Source organism: Ranitomeya variabilis, chromosome 2, assembly GCF_051348905.1.
Source record: "Ranitomeya variabilis isolate aRanVar5 chromosome 2, aRanVar5.hap1, whole genome shotgun sequence".
NCBI classification, from domain to species: Eukaryota; Metazoa; Chordata; class Amphibia; order Anura; family Dendrobatidae; genus Ranitomeya; species Ranitomeya variabilis.
The window spans coordinates 643,694,009-643,712,983 of NC_135233.1; the positions used below are offsets into that span (position 1 = coordinate 643,694,009).

The following is an 18,975-nucleotide window of genomic DNA, read 5'->3' on the forward strand; positions in this document are numbered from 1 at the left end:
CTCAACAATATTTAGACAATCTGTTACCTGGAGACAATCAAAAAATATTAAAGATCTACTTACGCGTAGTCACTATGTGGCTCCACAAAAATCCTTCTTTTCAGATCGAGCTGGTCCAACATGGGGCAGCTTCCAATGTGGAGACAGCTCTGCATGCCGATATATTGAGAGAGCCTCTACATTTGTTAATAGTGAGGCCACTAGGACATATACGATCACACACCATATCTGCTGTACTACGGATATGGTTGTGTATTATGCCTTTTGTCCTGGTAAATTAATATATATAGGGATGATGACAAGACAATTGAAGGTGAGGATTCTGGAGCGTGCAAGGGATATAAAAAAATACAGCGACGGTTCAAGACCAGACAATTCTAAAAACAATACCAAGACTCTTTAGAATCCACTATAATAGTAATCCGAATGGCTCAAAGTTAAAGGCATATATATGGTTCAATTGGGGGTTCGAGGTGGGGACTACAAAAGAGAATTATTAAAAAGAGAAACAACATGGATGGTCTGCCTCGATACTGTCGCCCCAAAAGGCCTCAATCAGTCATTAAGCTTCAAGCCCTTTATTTAAGCAGTAAGCACGAATTTTAAATGTATAATTTTTACTTTTTCTTTATTTTTATTTAAATTGTGGTTGCATATTTTAGATTTTCATGTGTTTTTTCATATTTTGTAGTCTAGTGCTTTTCCTATCATATCAATACATTTAATGGACCATTCAACTATACAAGATTAAGAAATGGGTCAGAATATGGCGAATTTTGCACGATGCAGCTTGTTGGATGAACATCATTGAGATAATTTGTATTATATAAACAAAGTAAATGCTGGGCGGTTTGATAGGAGCGCTAGAAGGTAGACCCAGGGAAAGAATGAAAGTGCAGAGTCCCCGAAGCTCCAGCCAAACACCTCCGATGGAGGATATAACAAGAGAAAATAAAAAGCTCAGTCCAAGGAGCACCAAGAAGAAGGACTCTGACACCAGGTTTGGAGTTAACCACAACGCGATTCAATGGACTAGCCGTCTTCATCAGGTGGAATTTTATTTTAATTAAAATTCCACCTGATGAAGACGGCTAGTCCGTTAAAACGCGTTGCGGTTAACTCCAAACCTGGTGTCAGAGTCCTTCTTGGCGCTCCTTGGACTGAGCTTTTTATTTTCTCTCATTTGTATTATATGGCATATATAATATATATATATATATGTAATATATCTCATTGTGTATTAATAAGCTCAAGTGTCTACATATATATAATTGGGTTTATTTTATATTGTTTATATTGTTAGAATAAGTTTGAACAATTTGTTTGCACATGATATGAGTCTCTATGCTGCAAAGTGCTATTCTCATAATGTCAGCATATGTAGACACTAGGGGTTTGCTACGGTGAGTGGGGTGTCATGAAAGTATTAACAAATATATAATGTCATGATTGTATGAAGTTGTTAATGGGATTTTGAAATGTGTTGCACTTTGTATTGTACACAAGTTAATGCCCTTAATCTTGGTGGCAACCCCCAAGGAATGAGCGGTCTAATTTAACTTATGACTGACATTAGTGATGGGTTGAGGGTAAATTTAAAATTAGACTATTTTATTTCCTCTATTAAGGGGTATATCTATTTGTTGTCAGCCCCTTGCTTACCCGGGTCGGTCGGCCAGAGCACGTACCGCGCATTTGCTTGCCTCTCGTTGCGGGGAATGGCGTTCTGTACAGGTGTCGCATCGGCATGGTAACAGGCCTGGTCTGTTGACCGGGTCATGTGACCTGGTGACGCGTACCTTGAGCGCCGCTTTCCTCCACATGATGCAACATGGCGGGGAAGCGCCGCCGCATACAGCTGCTCGAGATTCGGCAATCTGCTCCCACTATATACGACGGTTAGTTACACTGCTTACTTACCTTCTGACGAAACTGCAGAGGCGGTGAAACGCACGTCGAGGTGCGGCACTGAGTCACACATCCCTAAACATCATGTCCACAGGTAATGATGATCCATTTAGTTTTTCTGCTATTGGGGTGCAGGATATTGGGACAGGTGCAATAGTGATTTATATAGGGACAGCATATTTGACATGCAGCTCAGTTATGGGGCACATGCACTTTATTCTAGTTCAGTATGATGAATGCAGCTATAGTTGGGAGTAATACTTAACCCGTGATATTACATAAAGTGGCTGATTATTACAGACAATGGTAACTAGCAATTTCATGTTCCTCATGGAACACTATTGGAGTGGTCATGGTACCCATTGAAGTGTGACTTTTTATCTCTCTCCTTTTTTTGGCAATCAACCTGTTTTTTCTATGGATGGGTAATACCATCCGGCTTGTACTTTTGTTTTTCATATGTGCTAAAATAGTGTAATTGTAATATGTTATTCTAACTTTTTGATAATATAATAAAATGACGTTTTATTGGATAAAATTGTTCCTTCGTTGCCTCTATTAGTGTAACATTTAGACAAGCCTGTAAAGTACTGGGACTATATAGTCTGGTCAGAATGTAGCTCTTTGGATGCTGTAATACATACCATGTTTGGAAGCGAAAAGGCACTACATGTCACCCCAAAAATACCATACCAACAGTGAAGTTTGGAGGAGGGAACATCATAATGTGGGGCTGTTTTTTAGGATACAGCACTGGCAAACTTCATAGAATTGAAGTAAGGATAAATGTACAGACATTCGTGATAAAAATCTGTTGTCTTCTACCATGAAGACGAAACGAGGCTGGATATTTAAGCAAGACAATGATCCCAAACACACAGTGGAGGAAACTCAATTGGTTTCAGAGAAAGAAAATAAAGCTGCTAGAATGGCCCAGCCAATCCAATAGAAAAGGTATGGAAGGAATTAAAGTGCATAGTTTATAGAAGGAGCCCACGGAATCTTTAGCATATTCATTTTGATTTACATTTATCGTTTTTATGTTTTATTGTTATCAATGCGTTCCACCATGTAATGAATAAAGATCTGCAAAGACAGATAGAATATCTCAGTTATATCTAGGGTGTGGTAGTTTAGTGTTCCCTTTATTTTTTTGAGCAGTGTGTGTGTGTGTGTGTGTGTGTGTGTGTGTGTGTGTGTGTGTGTGTCTTAGTAGTGAAAACAGCAACGGCCTCGTCCACCGATTGCATAATTGTCCTGATTATTGGAAGTGGTGGAGTGTTACTTTCTTGACAAATTCGTGGTAGCTGAGTTATCAGCGTGATCTCCCTGGTTTCCGTGACATGAAGAACTAAATACATTTTGGTAAGCGTGTTCAATACTTTTTCACTGTGTCATTTCTCATTATTGCACATAACTTAATTTATAGACATCTATGTTTTGATTTCTTTGCCTGTGAGGAGTGGATGGTTTGTTAGCCACATCTGGTGAGACATTATGTCAACAGCACTGTTAGAAATATATTTACTTAGAAAATGTGTGATGTGATCAATACCCATTTCACCCGTTGTATATAATATACTAAAAATCTTATATGACATTTTAACGCCTTTTCCTGTTTGGAAAATAAAAAAGCTTATTTGGCAGTGTTGCGTCTGTAAACGTTTGATCTATCAAACTATTACATTATTTAACTTATATTTTTATCACATGTAACCCCCAAAAATGAATTTAAAAAGTTGGACATACCAATAAAAACTATAATTTGACCACAAAAGATAAGCCCTGAAATAGTTAGGTCAATGGAAGAATAATGTTACATGTCTTAAAAATGTTTCTCCTCCGAGTGGCAGCTCTGTGTCCACTGCTTGGCTGCTGCACATAAGCACAAGTCTATGACCAGATTACGGCAAGAAGGAATAAAAAGTACAGATTACGAAATCACTAGTGAGTAAAAGAAGATTGCCAACTTTAAAGCACCATTCAGATTTTTATTTATTTATTTTTTGTTAGAACGTTGGAGTGGTGCTTCTAATCTAAGGTCCCTGACCCTACTCTTAAGGCCATGTGCATACGCTGCGGATTCTTTCCGCAGCGGAATTGATAAATCCGGAGTGCAAAACCGCTGCGGTTTTTACTGCGGTTTCCTCTGTGGGTTTTCACCTGCAGATTTCTATTGGAGCAGATGTAAACCCGCAGGGAAATCCGCACAAAGAATTGACATGCTGCAGAAAATAAACCGCTGCGTTTCCGCGCGTTTTTTTCCGCAGCATGTGCACTGCGGATTTTGTTTCCCATAGGTTTACATTGTACTGTAAATGCATGGGAAACCGCTGCGGATCCGCAGCAAAAATAAGCAGCATGTGCACATACCCCAATACTCACCCGCAGGCGTCTTCACCTTTTATCACTGCTGCTCTTGTCGGTTTTGATTGCTCCAGTGTTTCATGGAGCGAGACGGAGGTCACAACTAAATACAGGTGTATGACAGCCTCATTCTGGCATAGAGCTTGTGACGTAACTTCTAACTTCTGGCCAGTCAGAAGTTGTGGCCACAAGATGACATTGCAGGACTCCGGTGGCATAGAAAAAGGTGAAGATGCCGGAGTTTGAGTGGTGCATTAATGAATGTTAAATCCATTATTTTAGTTTGGAGATCTGGGCAAGTAAACATCGCTGCCTTTTTCCTGAGGTTTTTGAATTTTTGGAGGATTTTTAGTCCTCTTTTTGCGGCTTTCCATAATACAAGTGTATATGTTCAGTTTAGGCTTCCATGCCAAAGTACTCCAGTCAGCATTTGGCTGCATCTAGCACATGACTTTTACACACGCACAAAGCTAATTCCACATGAGCCTGCTAGCACTATGGAGCAATACAGAAGTATCTTTCCAAAGACTGAACAAATGAACATTTTGAGTGTAGCTACCTTAATTTTGCTACCAGTGATTGTAATAAAGGAATACTGAAATTTGATACTCACGAGTCTCTCTTTATAGCTTTGCAGAGTATTTGCAACTTTAGGTCTTCAATATCAACTTCCTCTTCCTTTACAAAAAAAAATAAAATAAATTACACTTGCTTCTCGAACTGAGCAGATTTGCAGAAATAATGAACTTACATGTTGTGATAAAATAATGGATAATCAATAAGTTTTCAGTTTACAGATGCTCTTAACACAACCTTCACAGTCCGTTATCGACGGATTCATTGGCTTTGACATAAAAGTCTACCTATTGCTCAGCAAAAAGTTTATCTGGATGAAAAATGACCCGTCTGTTAACAGAGCCATTGATTCATAGTGTAAGTGATACAATAAACACAAAATCAGCAGGAAATGGATATATCAGAATACTCTAAGGCTATGTGCCACGATCAGGATATAGCAGCGCTTTGGACACACCGTATTTTCACTGCGTCCAAAATGCTGCATTCCATTCACGCAGTTAAATCCACGTGTCCAGTGAACAATCTGGATTTACCGCCTTTAATGAATGGCTATGGGTGAAACTACTCAGATAATTAACATGCTGTGGCTCGTAAACATGCACCGTGGGTGAGGTTACACAGCGTTAAATAGAAGCACAGTGGCCATGGGATCTATACATCATGTAGCATGCAGTATTTTGGACACAGCACAGGTAAGCGGAGTCCAAAACGCTGCTTTTCCTGACTGTGGAAACACACTAAAATATGTACATTTCCCATACCTGGAAGACCTCATGATTGTCAGTAAGAAGCTAATATAACGCGTACAGGGAGATCTGGAAGAAGTTCAAATTGGTTACATTGTATCAGAATAGAATGACTCCTTTCCATGAAGAGATACAGTCATGGCCAAAAGTATTCACACCCCTGCAATTCTGTCAGATAATACTCAGTTTCTTCCTGAAAAGTGATTGCAAACACAAATTCTTTGGTATTATTATCTTCATTTAATTTGTCTTAAATGAAAAAACACAAAAGAGAACGAAGTAAAAAGCAAAACATTGATCATTTCACACAAAACTCCAAAAATGGGCCAGACAAAAGTATTGGCACCCTCAGCCTAATGCTTGGTTGCACAACCTTTAGCCAAAATAACTGCGACCAACCGCTTCCGGTAACCATCAATGAGTTTCTTACAATGCTCTGCTGGAATTTTAGACCATTCTTCTTTGGCAAACTGCTCCAGGTCCCTGATATGTGAAGGGTACCTTCTCCAAACTGCCATTTTTAGATCTCTCCACAGGTGTTCCATGGGATTCAGGTCTGGACTCATTGCTGGCCACCTTAGAAGTCTCCCGTGCTTTCTCTCAAACCATTTTCTAGTGCTTTTTGAAGTGTGTTTTGGGTCATTGTCCAGCTGGAAGACCCATGACTTCTGAGGGAGACCCAGCTTTCTCACACTGGGCCCTACATTATGCTGCAAAATTTGTTGGTAGTCTTCAGACTTCATAATGCCATGCACACGGTCAAGCAGTCCAGTGCCAGTGGCAGCAAAGCAACCCCAAAACATCAGGGAACCTCCGCCATGTTTGACTGTAGGGACAGTGTTCTTTTTTTTGAATGCCCCTTTTTTTTGTCCTGTAAACTCTATGTTGATGCCTTTGCCCAAAAAGCTCTACTTTTGTCTCATCTGACCAGAGAACATTCTTCCAAAACGTTTTAGGCTTTTTCAGGTAAGTTTTGGCAAACTCCAGCCTGGCTTTTTATGTCTTGGTGTAAGAAGTGGGGTCTCCTACCATACAGTCCCTTTTTATTCAGATGCCGACGGATAGTAAGGGTTGACACTGTTGTACCCTCGGACTGCAGGGCAGCTTGAACTTGTTTGGATGTTAGTCGAGGTTCCTTATCCAACATCCGCACAATCTTGCGTTGAAATCTCTTGTCAATTTTTCTTTTCCGTCCACATCTAGGGAGGTTAGCCACGGTGCCATGGGCTTTAAACTTCTTGATGACACTGCGCACGGTAGACACAGGAATATTCAGGTCTTTGGAGATGGACTTGTAGCCTTGAGATTGCTCATGCTTCCTCACAATTTGGTTTCTCAAGTCCTCAGACAGTTCTTTGGTCTTCTTTCTTTTCTCCATGCTCAATGTGGTACACACAAGGACACAGGACAGAGGTTGAGTCAACTTTAATCCATGTCAACTGGCTGCAAGTGTGATTTAGTTATTGCCAACACCTGTTAGGTACCACAGGTAAGTTACAGGTGCTGTTAATTACACAAATTAGAGAAGCATCACATGATTTTTCGAACAGTGCCAATACTTTTGTCCACCCCCTTTTTTATGTTTGGTGTGAAATTATATCCAATTTGGCTTTAGAGCAATTCTTTTTGTGTTTTTTCATTTAAGACAAATTAAATGAAGATAATAATACCAAAGAATTTGTGTTTGCAATCATTTTCAGGAAGAAACTGGGTATTATCTGACAGAATTGCAGGGGTGTGAATACTTTTGGCCATGACTGTATATTACTTAGCGGCACTTTTTCACAAACCCCCCCCCCAACAAGTGACCCCATTCAATTTCTCCTGAGTACACATACACCATATGTGATGGGACACTACTGTTTGGGTGAACTGCAGGGCTTAAAAAGGAAGGAGCAATGTTTTGGAGCGCAGACTTTTATGAAATGATCTCCAGGCGTCATGTTGCATTCACAGAGCCTTTGAGGTACCAAAATAGCGGAAAACTCCCACTTTGGAAACTTCACCCCTCAAGCAATTTATCTAGGGGCACAATTACCATAATGCTTTTGGTTTTACTGTTACACATACCACTACATTATTAACTTATGCAAGCTGTGCAAACTACAACAGGCTATAAAAGGGGTGTTGGGATGCTTTGAAGCAATCCTTAATGCAAGGGCCAGGTTTCACAATGGTAACTTGTGTCTAATTGTATTCCCCTTTTGGAACACCTTTTCTGTGCCCTTCCTTTCCTTGCAGTATTGGGAACCTCTTGGGGAAAATGTTGCCCTAGTACAAAATGGGCACCATCAGTTTCAGAAGTACTGGGGCTCTCACCTTCCTGTCAACCAAATATTAAGGCCTTGATAACTGCCTCCTGAAACTGAAATCAATCTATCTATATAGCATCGTGATTACTCGCTAATCCCGCCCCCTGCACAGTAGCTCCGCCTCCCACCACATCACCACACACAATCCCGCCCCCCACCTCATCACAGCACACAATCCCGCCCCCCACCACATCACCGGACACAAGTACCGCCCCCCCACCCCATCACCACCCATAATCCCGCCCTCCCACACCATCACCACCCATAATCCCGCCCTCCCACCCCATCACCACCCATAAAACATCACCACCCATAATCCCGCCCCCCCACCCCATCACCACCCATAATAACGCCCCCACCACCCCATCACCACCCATAATCCCGCCCCACCACCCCATCACCACCCATAATCCCGCCCCCACACTATTACCACATAATCCCGCCCCCCCACCACATTACCACACACAATCCCACCCATCACATTCGCTAATCCCGCCCCTGCACAGTAGCTCCGCCCCACCACATCATTCCGTGCCCAACACATCACCACGCATAATCCCGCCCCCACCACATTACCACACATAATCCCGCCCCCCACATAATCCCGCCCCACCACATATAATCCTGCCCCCCACATCACACTCGCTAATCCTGCCCCCTGCACAGTAGCTCCGCCTCACCACACATAATCCCACCCCCACCCCATAATCCCGCCCCCTAACACATCACCACACAATTCCGCCCCCCCACCCCATCAACACACACAATCCCACCCCCACCCCATCACCACACACAATCCCACCCCCACCCCATCACCACGCATAATTCCACCCCCACCCATCACCAGGCATAATCCCGCCCCCCACCACATTACCACACAATTCCGCCCCCCCACCACAATACCACACATAATCCCGCCCCCACCACATATAATCCCGCCCCCCACCACACCACACATAATCCCGCCCCCCACCACATTACCACACATAATCCCGCCCCACCCCATATAATCCCGCCCCCACATCACACTCGCTAATCCCGCCCCCTGCACAGTAGCTCCGCCCCACCACACAATCCCACCCCCACCCCATAATCCCGCCCCCTAACACATCACCACACAATTCCGCCCCCCCACCCCATCAACACACACAATCCCACCCCATCAACACACAATCCCACCCCCACCCCATCACCACGCATAATCCCACCCCCACCCATCACCACGCATAATCCCGCCCCCCACCACATTACCACACAATTCCGCCCCCCACCACAATACCACACATAATCCCGCCCCCCACATCACCACACATAATCCCACCCCCCACATCACCACACATAATCCCGCCCCCCACATCACCACACATAACCCCGCCCCTCCGCCACATTATCACACATAATCCCGCCCCTCCACCACATTACCACACATAATCCCGCCCTCCCACCACATTACCACATATAATCCCGCCCTCCCACCACATTACCACATATAATCCCGCCCCCACCACATTATGACACACAATCCCGTCCCCACACATTAAATTGTACCTGGTAGAAGTCAAGAAAAGATCTTTGAAAATGACGAAAATGACTATACATTTAATTGTGTTTACAGAGAAATTTTTACTTAATTTAGGTTACGTTATGAAATTTGTTTAGATGATAGAATGAATAAAAAACGCACATCTTACTGAATCCAGTTTGCTTTTGATTTTACACTGTGAATAAAATGTATTTTTAGTATTATTCAGATTTTTAACCCCTTTCTGTCACTGGACGTACTATTCCAACCATGTGGGGTGGGCCCTACTTCCCAAGGACGGAATAGTACGTCCAGCGCGATCGGCCGCGCTCATTTCCTCATCAAAGGGATATTTACGTTTTAAGGCCTGGGGAACTGAAATCCTTTTATTCGTTTTTTTCCATTCTTTTTTGATAAGATTTAATATATTATCGTGAAATGGAAAAACTTTCCGTTTCTTATCTTCTAAATTGCTGAACATGGAGTCCTGAATCGTTTGTTTTTCTTTTGGCGTCTCAACCCCCAGGGTGGACCTGACCAGTTTTAGCAACTTCCCCACATCTTCTGATAACACATAAGGCCGGCCACACTCTTCATCTGAAGAGTCCAGGTCCGAAACTTCCTCGGGCGGAAGCTCCCCCGGTTCACCCTCGGATTCTATATCAGATGTTTGGGCAGGTGCAGAAGGCGGGTTTACGGAGCTCTGCACCCCATGATGTCTTAATTGCTCCTTTACTGTGTTTTGCACTTCGTTTCTAACAATAGCCTTTATATTCTGAAGCAATGATGATGACTCTTCAGTTACAGTCTTTTCTATACATGAGCGGCATATACGCTTCTCATATGACTTGGGAAGGCTTCTATCACAGAGTGCACACACTTTATGCTTTTGTTTAGAGGTAACTTTCTTTCCCTGCATATACATACATAAAACACAGTGTTACTGACATGTTTTTTGCCTTACAAAGGCACTCACCCACCGGACCCTTAATACCACGACAGGCTTTGGGTTCTCTGCTGGGATCGCTGATTCCACCGGATCTGCCATCTTGCAGGAGGCTGTTACCAGTGTCTGCTTGCCGCCTTGTAGTTTAAATATGGGCGGGCAGGAAGCGGTGTGTGCGTCCCTGAACATCCTCCCCCCCGGGGAGTGTCAGCACACCGCTCCTTCAGCGTGTAGCGTCACTTCCAGTTACAATCCGGAAGTTCTCCCATTCACTTGGCGCCAGCGTCGTGATGGGCACACCTTCGCTTTCTCTCCGGCCAGGAGCGGACGCCGGAGAGTCCGCAGTGGGGAAGGACGCACATGCAGCCAGGTATGGAGGCAACGCGCGCACGCCGCCGCCGCTGCTCCCACCGCGGACCTCGGTCAGTGACCGGTCCAGCAAGGGAGACCTCTCCCCATGCAGCACCGCAGGTTCCCCGCAAGAACAGGAAACCAAACTGAGGAGAGAGGTGCCGCCCCCATCTTTTATCTCCTCTGCAGGTTTCCTGTTCTTGGGGGCGGGACCATCTCTCACGTACCGGTGCTGTCATGGGGAAGGGAAAAAGTAAAACAGTGCTCCTTTCCTTCCGAGCTCTCCCGTGTGCCCACACAGGGGTTTACACCAATATATGGGGTATCAGCGTACTCAGGACAAATTGTACAACAACTTTTGGGGTCCAAGTTCTCTTGTTATCCTTGGGAAAATACAAAACTGGGGGCTAAAAAATAATTTTTGTGGGAAAAAAAAAAGATTTTTTATTTTCACGGCTCTGCGTTATAAACTGTAGTGAAACACTTGGGGGCTCAAAGTTCTCACAACACATCTAGATAAGTTCCTTGGGGGGTCTAGTTTCCAATATGGGGTCACTTGTGGGGGGTTTCTACTGTTTAGGTACATTAGGGGCTCTGCAAACGCAATGTGATGCCTGCAAGACCATTCCATCTAAGTCTGCATTCCAAATGGCGCTCCTTCCCTTCCGAGCCCTCCCATGCGCCCAAACGGTGGTTCCCCCCCACATATGGGGTATCAGCGCACTCAGGACAAATTGGACAACAACTTTGAGGGTCCAATTTCTCCTGTTACCCTCGGAAAAATACAAAACTGGGGGCTAAAAAATAATTTTTGTGGGAAAAAATTTTTGTTTTAATTTTACTGCTCTGCATTATAAACTTCTGTGAAGCCCTTGGTGGGTCAAAGTGCTCACCACACATCTAGATAAGTTCCTTAGGGTGTCTACTTTCCAAAATGGTGTCACTTGTGGGGGGTTTCTACTGTTTAGGTACATCAGTGGCTCTCCAAACGCAACATGGCGTCCCATCTCAATTCCTGTCAATTTTGCATTGAAAAGTCAAACGGCGCTCCTTCCCTTCCGAGCTCTCCCATGCGCCCAAACAGTGGTTTACCCCCACATTTGGGGTATCAGCGTACTCAGGACAAATTGTACAACAACGTTTGGGGTCCATTTTCTCCTGTTACCCTTGGTAAAATAAAACAAATTGGAGCTGAAGTAAATTTTTTGTGAAAAAAAGTTAAATGTTCATTTTTATTTAAACATTCCAAAAATTCCTGTGAAACACCTGAAGGGTTAATAAACTTCTTGAATGTGGTTTTGAGCACCTTGAGGGGTGCAGTTTTTAGAATGGTGTCATACTTGGGTATTTTCTATCATATAGACCCCTCAAAATGACTTCAAATGAGATGTGGTCCCTAAAAAAAAATGGGTGTTGTAAAAATGAGAAATTGCTGGTCAACTTTTAACCCTTATAACTCCCTAACAAAAAAAATTTTGGTTCCAAAATTGTGCTGATGTAAAGTAGACATGTGGGAAATGTTACTTAAGTATTTTGTGTGACATATCTCTGTGATTTAATTGCATAAAAATTCAAAGTTGGAAAATTGCAAAATTTTCAAAATTTTCACCAAATTTCAGTTTTTTTTCACAAATAAACGCAGGTAATATCAAAGAAATTTTACCACTATCATGAAGTACAATATGTCACGAGAAAACAATGTGAGAATCACTGGGATCCGTTGAAGCGTTCCAGAGTTATAACCTCATAAAGGGACAGTGGTCAGAATTGTAAAAATTGGCCCGGTCCATAACGTGCAAACCACCCTTGGGGGTAAAGGGGTTAATGATTATTATTGTTATTAACTTCATTTTTAGTTAAATTACCACCTGCGTAAGCGCTATTTAATGTTGTCATTATTTACTTTAGTTTAATCACCAGCAGCGTTAATTAGATAGCAATAAGCGTGCTGAGAGTTAGCTGGCTGGAAACATCTAGTGTCATCATATTGCCTGCACAACGAAATAGAACAAATGCATTGTGTAGTGCTATCTGTACAATGTGCACAGCCAGCTTGTACCATGCTTTTGACTGCTGTGATTGCCAACAAGGGTTTTGCCACCAAGTATTAAGTTTTGTTTGCCAGAGGGATCAAATACTTATTTCTCACCGCAAAATGCAAATAAATTTATATAATTTATGCAAGGTGATTTTCTGCTTTTTTATTTTTGATATTCTATCTCTCAGTGTTAAAATTGATCTTCCCTTAAAATTATAGACTGTTCATGTCTTTGTCAGTGGGAAAACTTACAAAATCAGCAAGGGATCAAATGACCTACAAAGCCATCCATAACCTGTCTCCTCCATATATCTCTGAACTAATCTCCAGATATCTTCCCTCATGTAATCTTCAGTCCTCCCAAGACCTCCTTGTCTCCTCCATACTTATTTGCTCCTCACCTAATCGCCTCCAAAGCTTCTCCCGAATATCCCCCATCCTCTGGAATTCTTTGCCCCAGCACGCCCAACTATCAACCACATTGGGATTCTTTAGACGGAACCTGGAAACCCACCTCTTCAAGAAAGCTTACAGCCTGCAATGACCTCGCTGCCTCCTCACCACTTCTGAAGCTACCGCCTCACCAACACCAGAGTTCCTGCAACCCTCAACCTATTGTCTCCTTCCCCACAATCCTGTAGAATGTAAGCCCGCAAGGGCAGGGTCCTCGCCCCTCTGTATCAGTCTGTAATTGTTAGTTTGTTTACTGTAAGTGATATCTGTAATTTGTATGTAACCCCTTCTCATGTACAGCACCATGGAATCAATGGTGTTATAGAAATAATTATTTCCTTCACTGTATATAAAAATGTAATAGCTTTGTTCCTATTGCGCTATCAAGTGCACCCCTGAAGAAATATGCTATGTGTAATGGGTGTCCAATCGGCCTGTATAAACGATTGGTGGTGGCCGCTAGTTCCGTTTGTTATTGTAAAGTTTGGCAGTGATGGAATCGGTGTGTGTTATATATTACATGTGTAGAAATTGGATGTGTATATACTATACGCTCACTGTGAGTTCCCCAATAACTGGCCTAGTAGTTAAAAAAGTCAGTGGTCTCGCCCATCACTGGTCAGTCAACGGTGCAATTGTCCTGGTGATTGGAGTCAGCGGAGTGTTATTCCCTGACAAATTGGTTGGTCTCCTTGAAAGTCATTATAATGCAAAACTCTTGGGAATGCTTCAAATCATGTCATTGTCATGGCCGTACAGAAAACTGGTGTGCTTTATAAAATTAGTACTCCAGTATTGCCAAATCCGTTTTTCTCAGTATGATTATACGTAGCACAGTGCCCCAATATGTAATTTCTGCTGCATTTACAGGGGTCCATCTGACAATGGTTGATGTGAGATTTTGGGAGAAAAACTGATGGGCATATAAGTGTCTGTGCCACCATAAGATTTATTATATCTTCAATGAAGAAGACTGAAAAAAAAAATCAATTTCAGGGAGACCTGTAGTGTCAAATTGGATTCCTTAGGCTACTTTCACACATCAGGTTTTCAGTGTCAGGCTAAATCCGGCGAATGTTGGAAAAACTGGATGCGGCGCAGATTGTAAAAAACTGATGCGACGGATCAGTTTTTTTGATGGATCCAGCTAGCATATCTAGATTATTGGATTAAAAAAAAAAAAAAAAAAATTGGAGCATGCTCAGTTTAAAAATCCAGATCAGGCCGCCGGATCCGCCTTTTTCTGGATCCGGCACCTTCCGGCTCCCATAGGCTTCCACTCTAGCAAACAGCTGGAAGCGCCGGATCAGGCTTCAGGGCTTTTTCGCCGGAGACAAAAAAAACGTTGCTATGGACATTTTTTCAAGTAACCGAAAGCGGCAGATTTGCCGGATCCGGCGAAAACCGGACGAAACGCAACGTCATCCGCTGCAATCCAGCACTAATACAAGTCTATGGGAAAAAAACCTGATCCGGCGGCAGCATTTGCCTGATCCGTTTTTTTTTTTTAAATTAGCCAGATTTAGCCTGACACTGAAAACCTGATGTGTGAAAGTAGCCTTAGGTGCCCATGAAATTTGGAATAAGACGCTGATAATTTTCAGGGGGTGGAGTCCATATGGGATCAATTGCTGAAGGGGTTGCCTTGGTCCTAGGGCACCTTGCTGCGGGTCCCTCTTCACATTGTGTGCGTTGAAACGGCAATGATGAAAATATCTAGATTCAGCAGGCGATTAACTCTCTCAATGGTGCTCACCAGGAAATAGTCCAAACAGTAATGTAGCAGCCTTGCAGCGCTGAAGTCCTCGGTTCAAATCCCACCAAGGACAACATCTGCAAGGAGTTTGTTTATTCTCCCAGTGTTTGCGTGGGTTTCCTCCGGGTTCTCCGGGTTCCTCCCACATTCCAATGACATACTGATAGGGAATCTAGAATGTGAGCCCCATCGGGGACAGCGATGAAAATGTGTGCAAACTGTAAAGTGCTGCGGAATATGTTAGCGCTATATAAAAATAAAGATTATCATTATTATTGTAAGGAGAAAATTGGAAAACAGCCGTTTCGCATGTAAGTCATGCTTCCTCTGAGCCATGGATGGCTCAGAAGAAGCGTGACTTGCACGCAAAACGGCTGTCAGTCACATTGTCTTCACAATCTCAGTTTGGAACCACAAATAAAGCTCATCTTAATGGGGAGTGCCCCATCTTCTCCTTAAATTAAGAAAAATAAAAGGACTGTGGCATCTTTCTCACTGCCTGAATCGGTATCAGAGGCAAGAAAAGCATATGCTTCTTGATGACTGGGTCATTTTTATTTTATTCTTCTAAAACACTGGGGATGTGTGTATATGCTTCTTTTACACGTGGATTGTGTGAGGAACATATAAAAAGGTACTATTTATTATGAAATTTACAATAAAATGTAGAGAAAAAAGAAAAAAAAAATGCCAAGAAGAAAATTTAGAAGAAACTTCAATAAAAATAAATCAGTAGAAGTAAAAAAAAAAATAAAAAAAATAAAAACTTAGTATATATATAAAAAAAATATCAAGGAGGATCGCAGCCATTGGCAACCAATTGTTTCTTTCACAGGTACACAAAGCAGCTATACAACCGCTCTGCACGCAAAATCAGAGTGAAATATGGCATGCAGAGTGGCAACCATAATTTTGAATTAACACTTTTGGCGCCAATTGGTCAGTAACAAATGATTGTTTAAGCTGAGCCAAAAGAGATAACATACAGAGGTGACAACACTATCAACCCATCATTTTTAGTGATGAGCGAATGTGCTAGCAAAGTGTCTTCGGCGTGCTCTAAAAATTTGTTTGGGTCCCTGTGGCGGCATGTCTCACTGCTGTTAAACAGCCACAACACATGCAGGGGTGGCTTGTTTGATTGACATTCCCTGCATGTGTTGCATCTGTTGGATATCAGTGAGACATGCAGCAGTGTTAACATGAACATATTAGAGCACAATTAAGACACTCTTAGCACCCGAGCATGCTCGGATAACACCGGATCCCTGCACGTTTGGAAACTACTTATATCACAATCAAGATGATGATAAAAAGAAGCCAGTAAATCACCATAACTGCCAAAGCATTATATTACCTGACATTTGGTTTATTAGGGCTGCGTTGTGATTTTTTTGCCAATCGTGGAAAATATCCATGATTTTATAGCAATTTTCCAAAATCACAGCAAAAACAAAAAAATGCAACGCTGTTGAAAAACGTGAACACAATATAAGTGGTGCACAACCAGGTTCTATATTTAGTTAGACACAACTTACAACCTTGTAAAAAAGTGTGATCATACCTCATTGACATACTCTAGTAGATCCAGTGCTTTCTTGAAATCATATTCATTTGCCCTTCTGTTCTCCTCACTTATGTATAGCTGTGACATGAAAGCACAAACATGTACAATATTATTTTTAGCCCGCAATCCATGTAACTGATACTATGAACTGGCCTTTTGTTTCTAAAGCAATATTTCTACTGGAGTATGAATGGGATCTACTTAAGGCCAAGTTTACACAGACGTTTTTTCAGATCTTTATTAAAACCAAAGCCAGGAATAATTTCTAAACCAAGAAAAAGAATAAAATGGAAAAACAGCACTGTGTTAACAAGGCCTCTGAACAGAGCTCATCAGTGTGACATGCAGAATAAGCAAGTTACTGGCATTTTATTTACTGCTCTTGATCTATGTGTATAATGAAAAACACCAAAGTAACCCCAGCTTTAAGTGCTCGATCTTACTGGGTGATAGCAATCTGTTCTCGCCCTTCTAATCTGATGCTCCCCCAGTGTCTGCCTCCTGGTTCTAGGCTGATGCACAAGCTAAGCTGCTGTAGAGGCCGTTCACCAATGTGGTTAGTACTTAGCCAAGTGGGCACTGCCAGCCAGAGAGGACAAGATCAAGGCTATTGTCACAACCCAGACGAGCATAGTATAATGCAGGGAGTTCAGTGACTTCCGTGAGATCATAGAGAGCTTCTACGAGAATATATAAGGCTATCCGTAATCATCAGCTAGAACTGATTAAGCAAAAAAGTTAACAAAAAAGTTAGGTAGACAAAAAACGGATCTCAACAGGATGGTTTGTTTTTTTTACATTTAAGTCTTTGGAAAACAGACCAGTTAAAAATCCTTCAGTTTTTCTTTCATTTGAAAAGGATTTGTTTTGCTTACTGATCCGTTTTCCATAAATTTCAATGTTAATAAAACAGATCCTGCTGCAAAACTTTTATATTAACAGATTGCTGCTGGATCCGTTCTCGCTCATGATTAGCCCAGTAGCAAGTGAGTCAGTGTCCTCTATATTCAATGGGAGTTAGGCTGGGAAGTGCAGAAAGTCTATGAAGTATTTAGGATGAAGGTGTCGAAACTGTTCAGTTCACAAAGGTTTGTAATTTTTCCTACAAAGTTCTGGAAAGTATTAGTGCCACTGATATTGGGTAAGTACAGTACCTCGTGGGACGTAACAGTTCATCAGAGGGTATGTATATTGTGGGTTTATTATTTTGCCAAGCGAGGGTCTTCAAATGGATTGAGAGAGCAATAAAATATTAAAACAACCGGTGTGTTTATTTCATTAAAATACTTTTTAATCGTGTGTGTGTGTGTGTGTGTGTGTGTGTGTGTGTGTGTGTGTGTTTTTTAACCCTTTCCAACAATTGGATTAATAATGGATAGGTGACATAATTGACGCCTCTCCATTATTAATCTGGCTTAATGTCACCTTACAATAGCAAGGTGGCATTAACCCTTCATTACCCCATATCCCACCGCTACACGGGAGTGGGAAGAGAGTGGCCAAGTGCCAGAATAGGCGCATCTTCCAGATGTGCCTTTTCTGGGGTGGCTGGGGGCAGATGTTTTTAGCCACGGGGGGGGGGGGGGGGGGGGGGGGGCCAATAACCATGGACCCTCTCCTGGCTATTAATATCTGCCGTCAGTCACTGGCTTTACCGCTCTGGCGGAGAAAATTGCGCGGGAGCCCACGCCAATTTTTTCCGCGATTTAACCCTTAAATTTAATAGCTGCAGCGCCGAAATTTTGCACATACACACTACTAACATTAGTAGTGTGGAATATGCAAAAAAAGGGGGGATATGAGATGGATTACTGTATGTAAACCATGTCTCATATCATGTCGGGTTTAGGCAGGAGAAATGAAAAGCCGGCAATTGAATTACCGGCTTTTCAACATTATCGCGCTGAAGCAAATATTAAAAAAGTATGCTTCCCCATTGAAATGCATTGGGTTTCGTGTTTTGGCCGATCCCCGACCCCGACTTTTCAATAAGATCGGCCGATTTCACTCGACCCGACTTTTGAGAAAGTCGGGTTTCGTGAAACCCGACTCGATCTCAAAACATGAAAAGTCGCTCAACCCTAGTTGTCACAGCTGCAGCCAATACACAGAGACAAAAGCAGCAGCAGTGAGCTGGTAGTGGACCAGGGAAGAACAAGGACTATTCTGTGTTTGTTGTTTTAAATGTCTGCAATTGTTTGGGGACACCTTTATGGAAAAAAAAAAAAAAAAAGGTGCAAGTGTACCTAAAGTTTCTTAATGCAGTCGAAATCCCTTGGATGCTGTCACCTACCTCAACTAGCTGCAATGGGGAGAATACAGGCAGCACATTCAGTTCCCATTTTTTGTCCTCCAAAAGCTGTGTTGGTAACAACTCTTGGTAAAGAAGAAATCGTTCTTGGTTTGAAATTTCTACAAAAGAATTTGTTA

General features: G+C 42.4%; 1 protein-coding gene across 1 annotated transcript in view; it reads right to left on the minus strand.

Annotated features, from left to right (window-relative positions):
- Positions 1–18,975, minus strand: part of NUP133 (nucleoporin 133) — a 212,839-nt gene that overhangs the window by 35,931 nt on the left and 157,933 nt on the right. Inside the window, exons 22-24 of the mRNA XM_077289140.1 lie at positions 18,839–18,957; positions 16,543–16,623; positions 4,889–4,953 (exon numbers count right to left, since the gene is read on the minus strand). Coding sequence (XP_077145255.1) covers positions 4,889–4,953; positions 16,543–16,623; positions 18,839–18,957 — 265 coding nt within the window. The remainder of the gene's footprint in view (positions 1–4,888; positions 4,954–16,542; positions 16,624–18,838; positions 18,958–18,975) is intronic.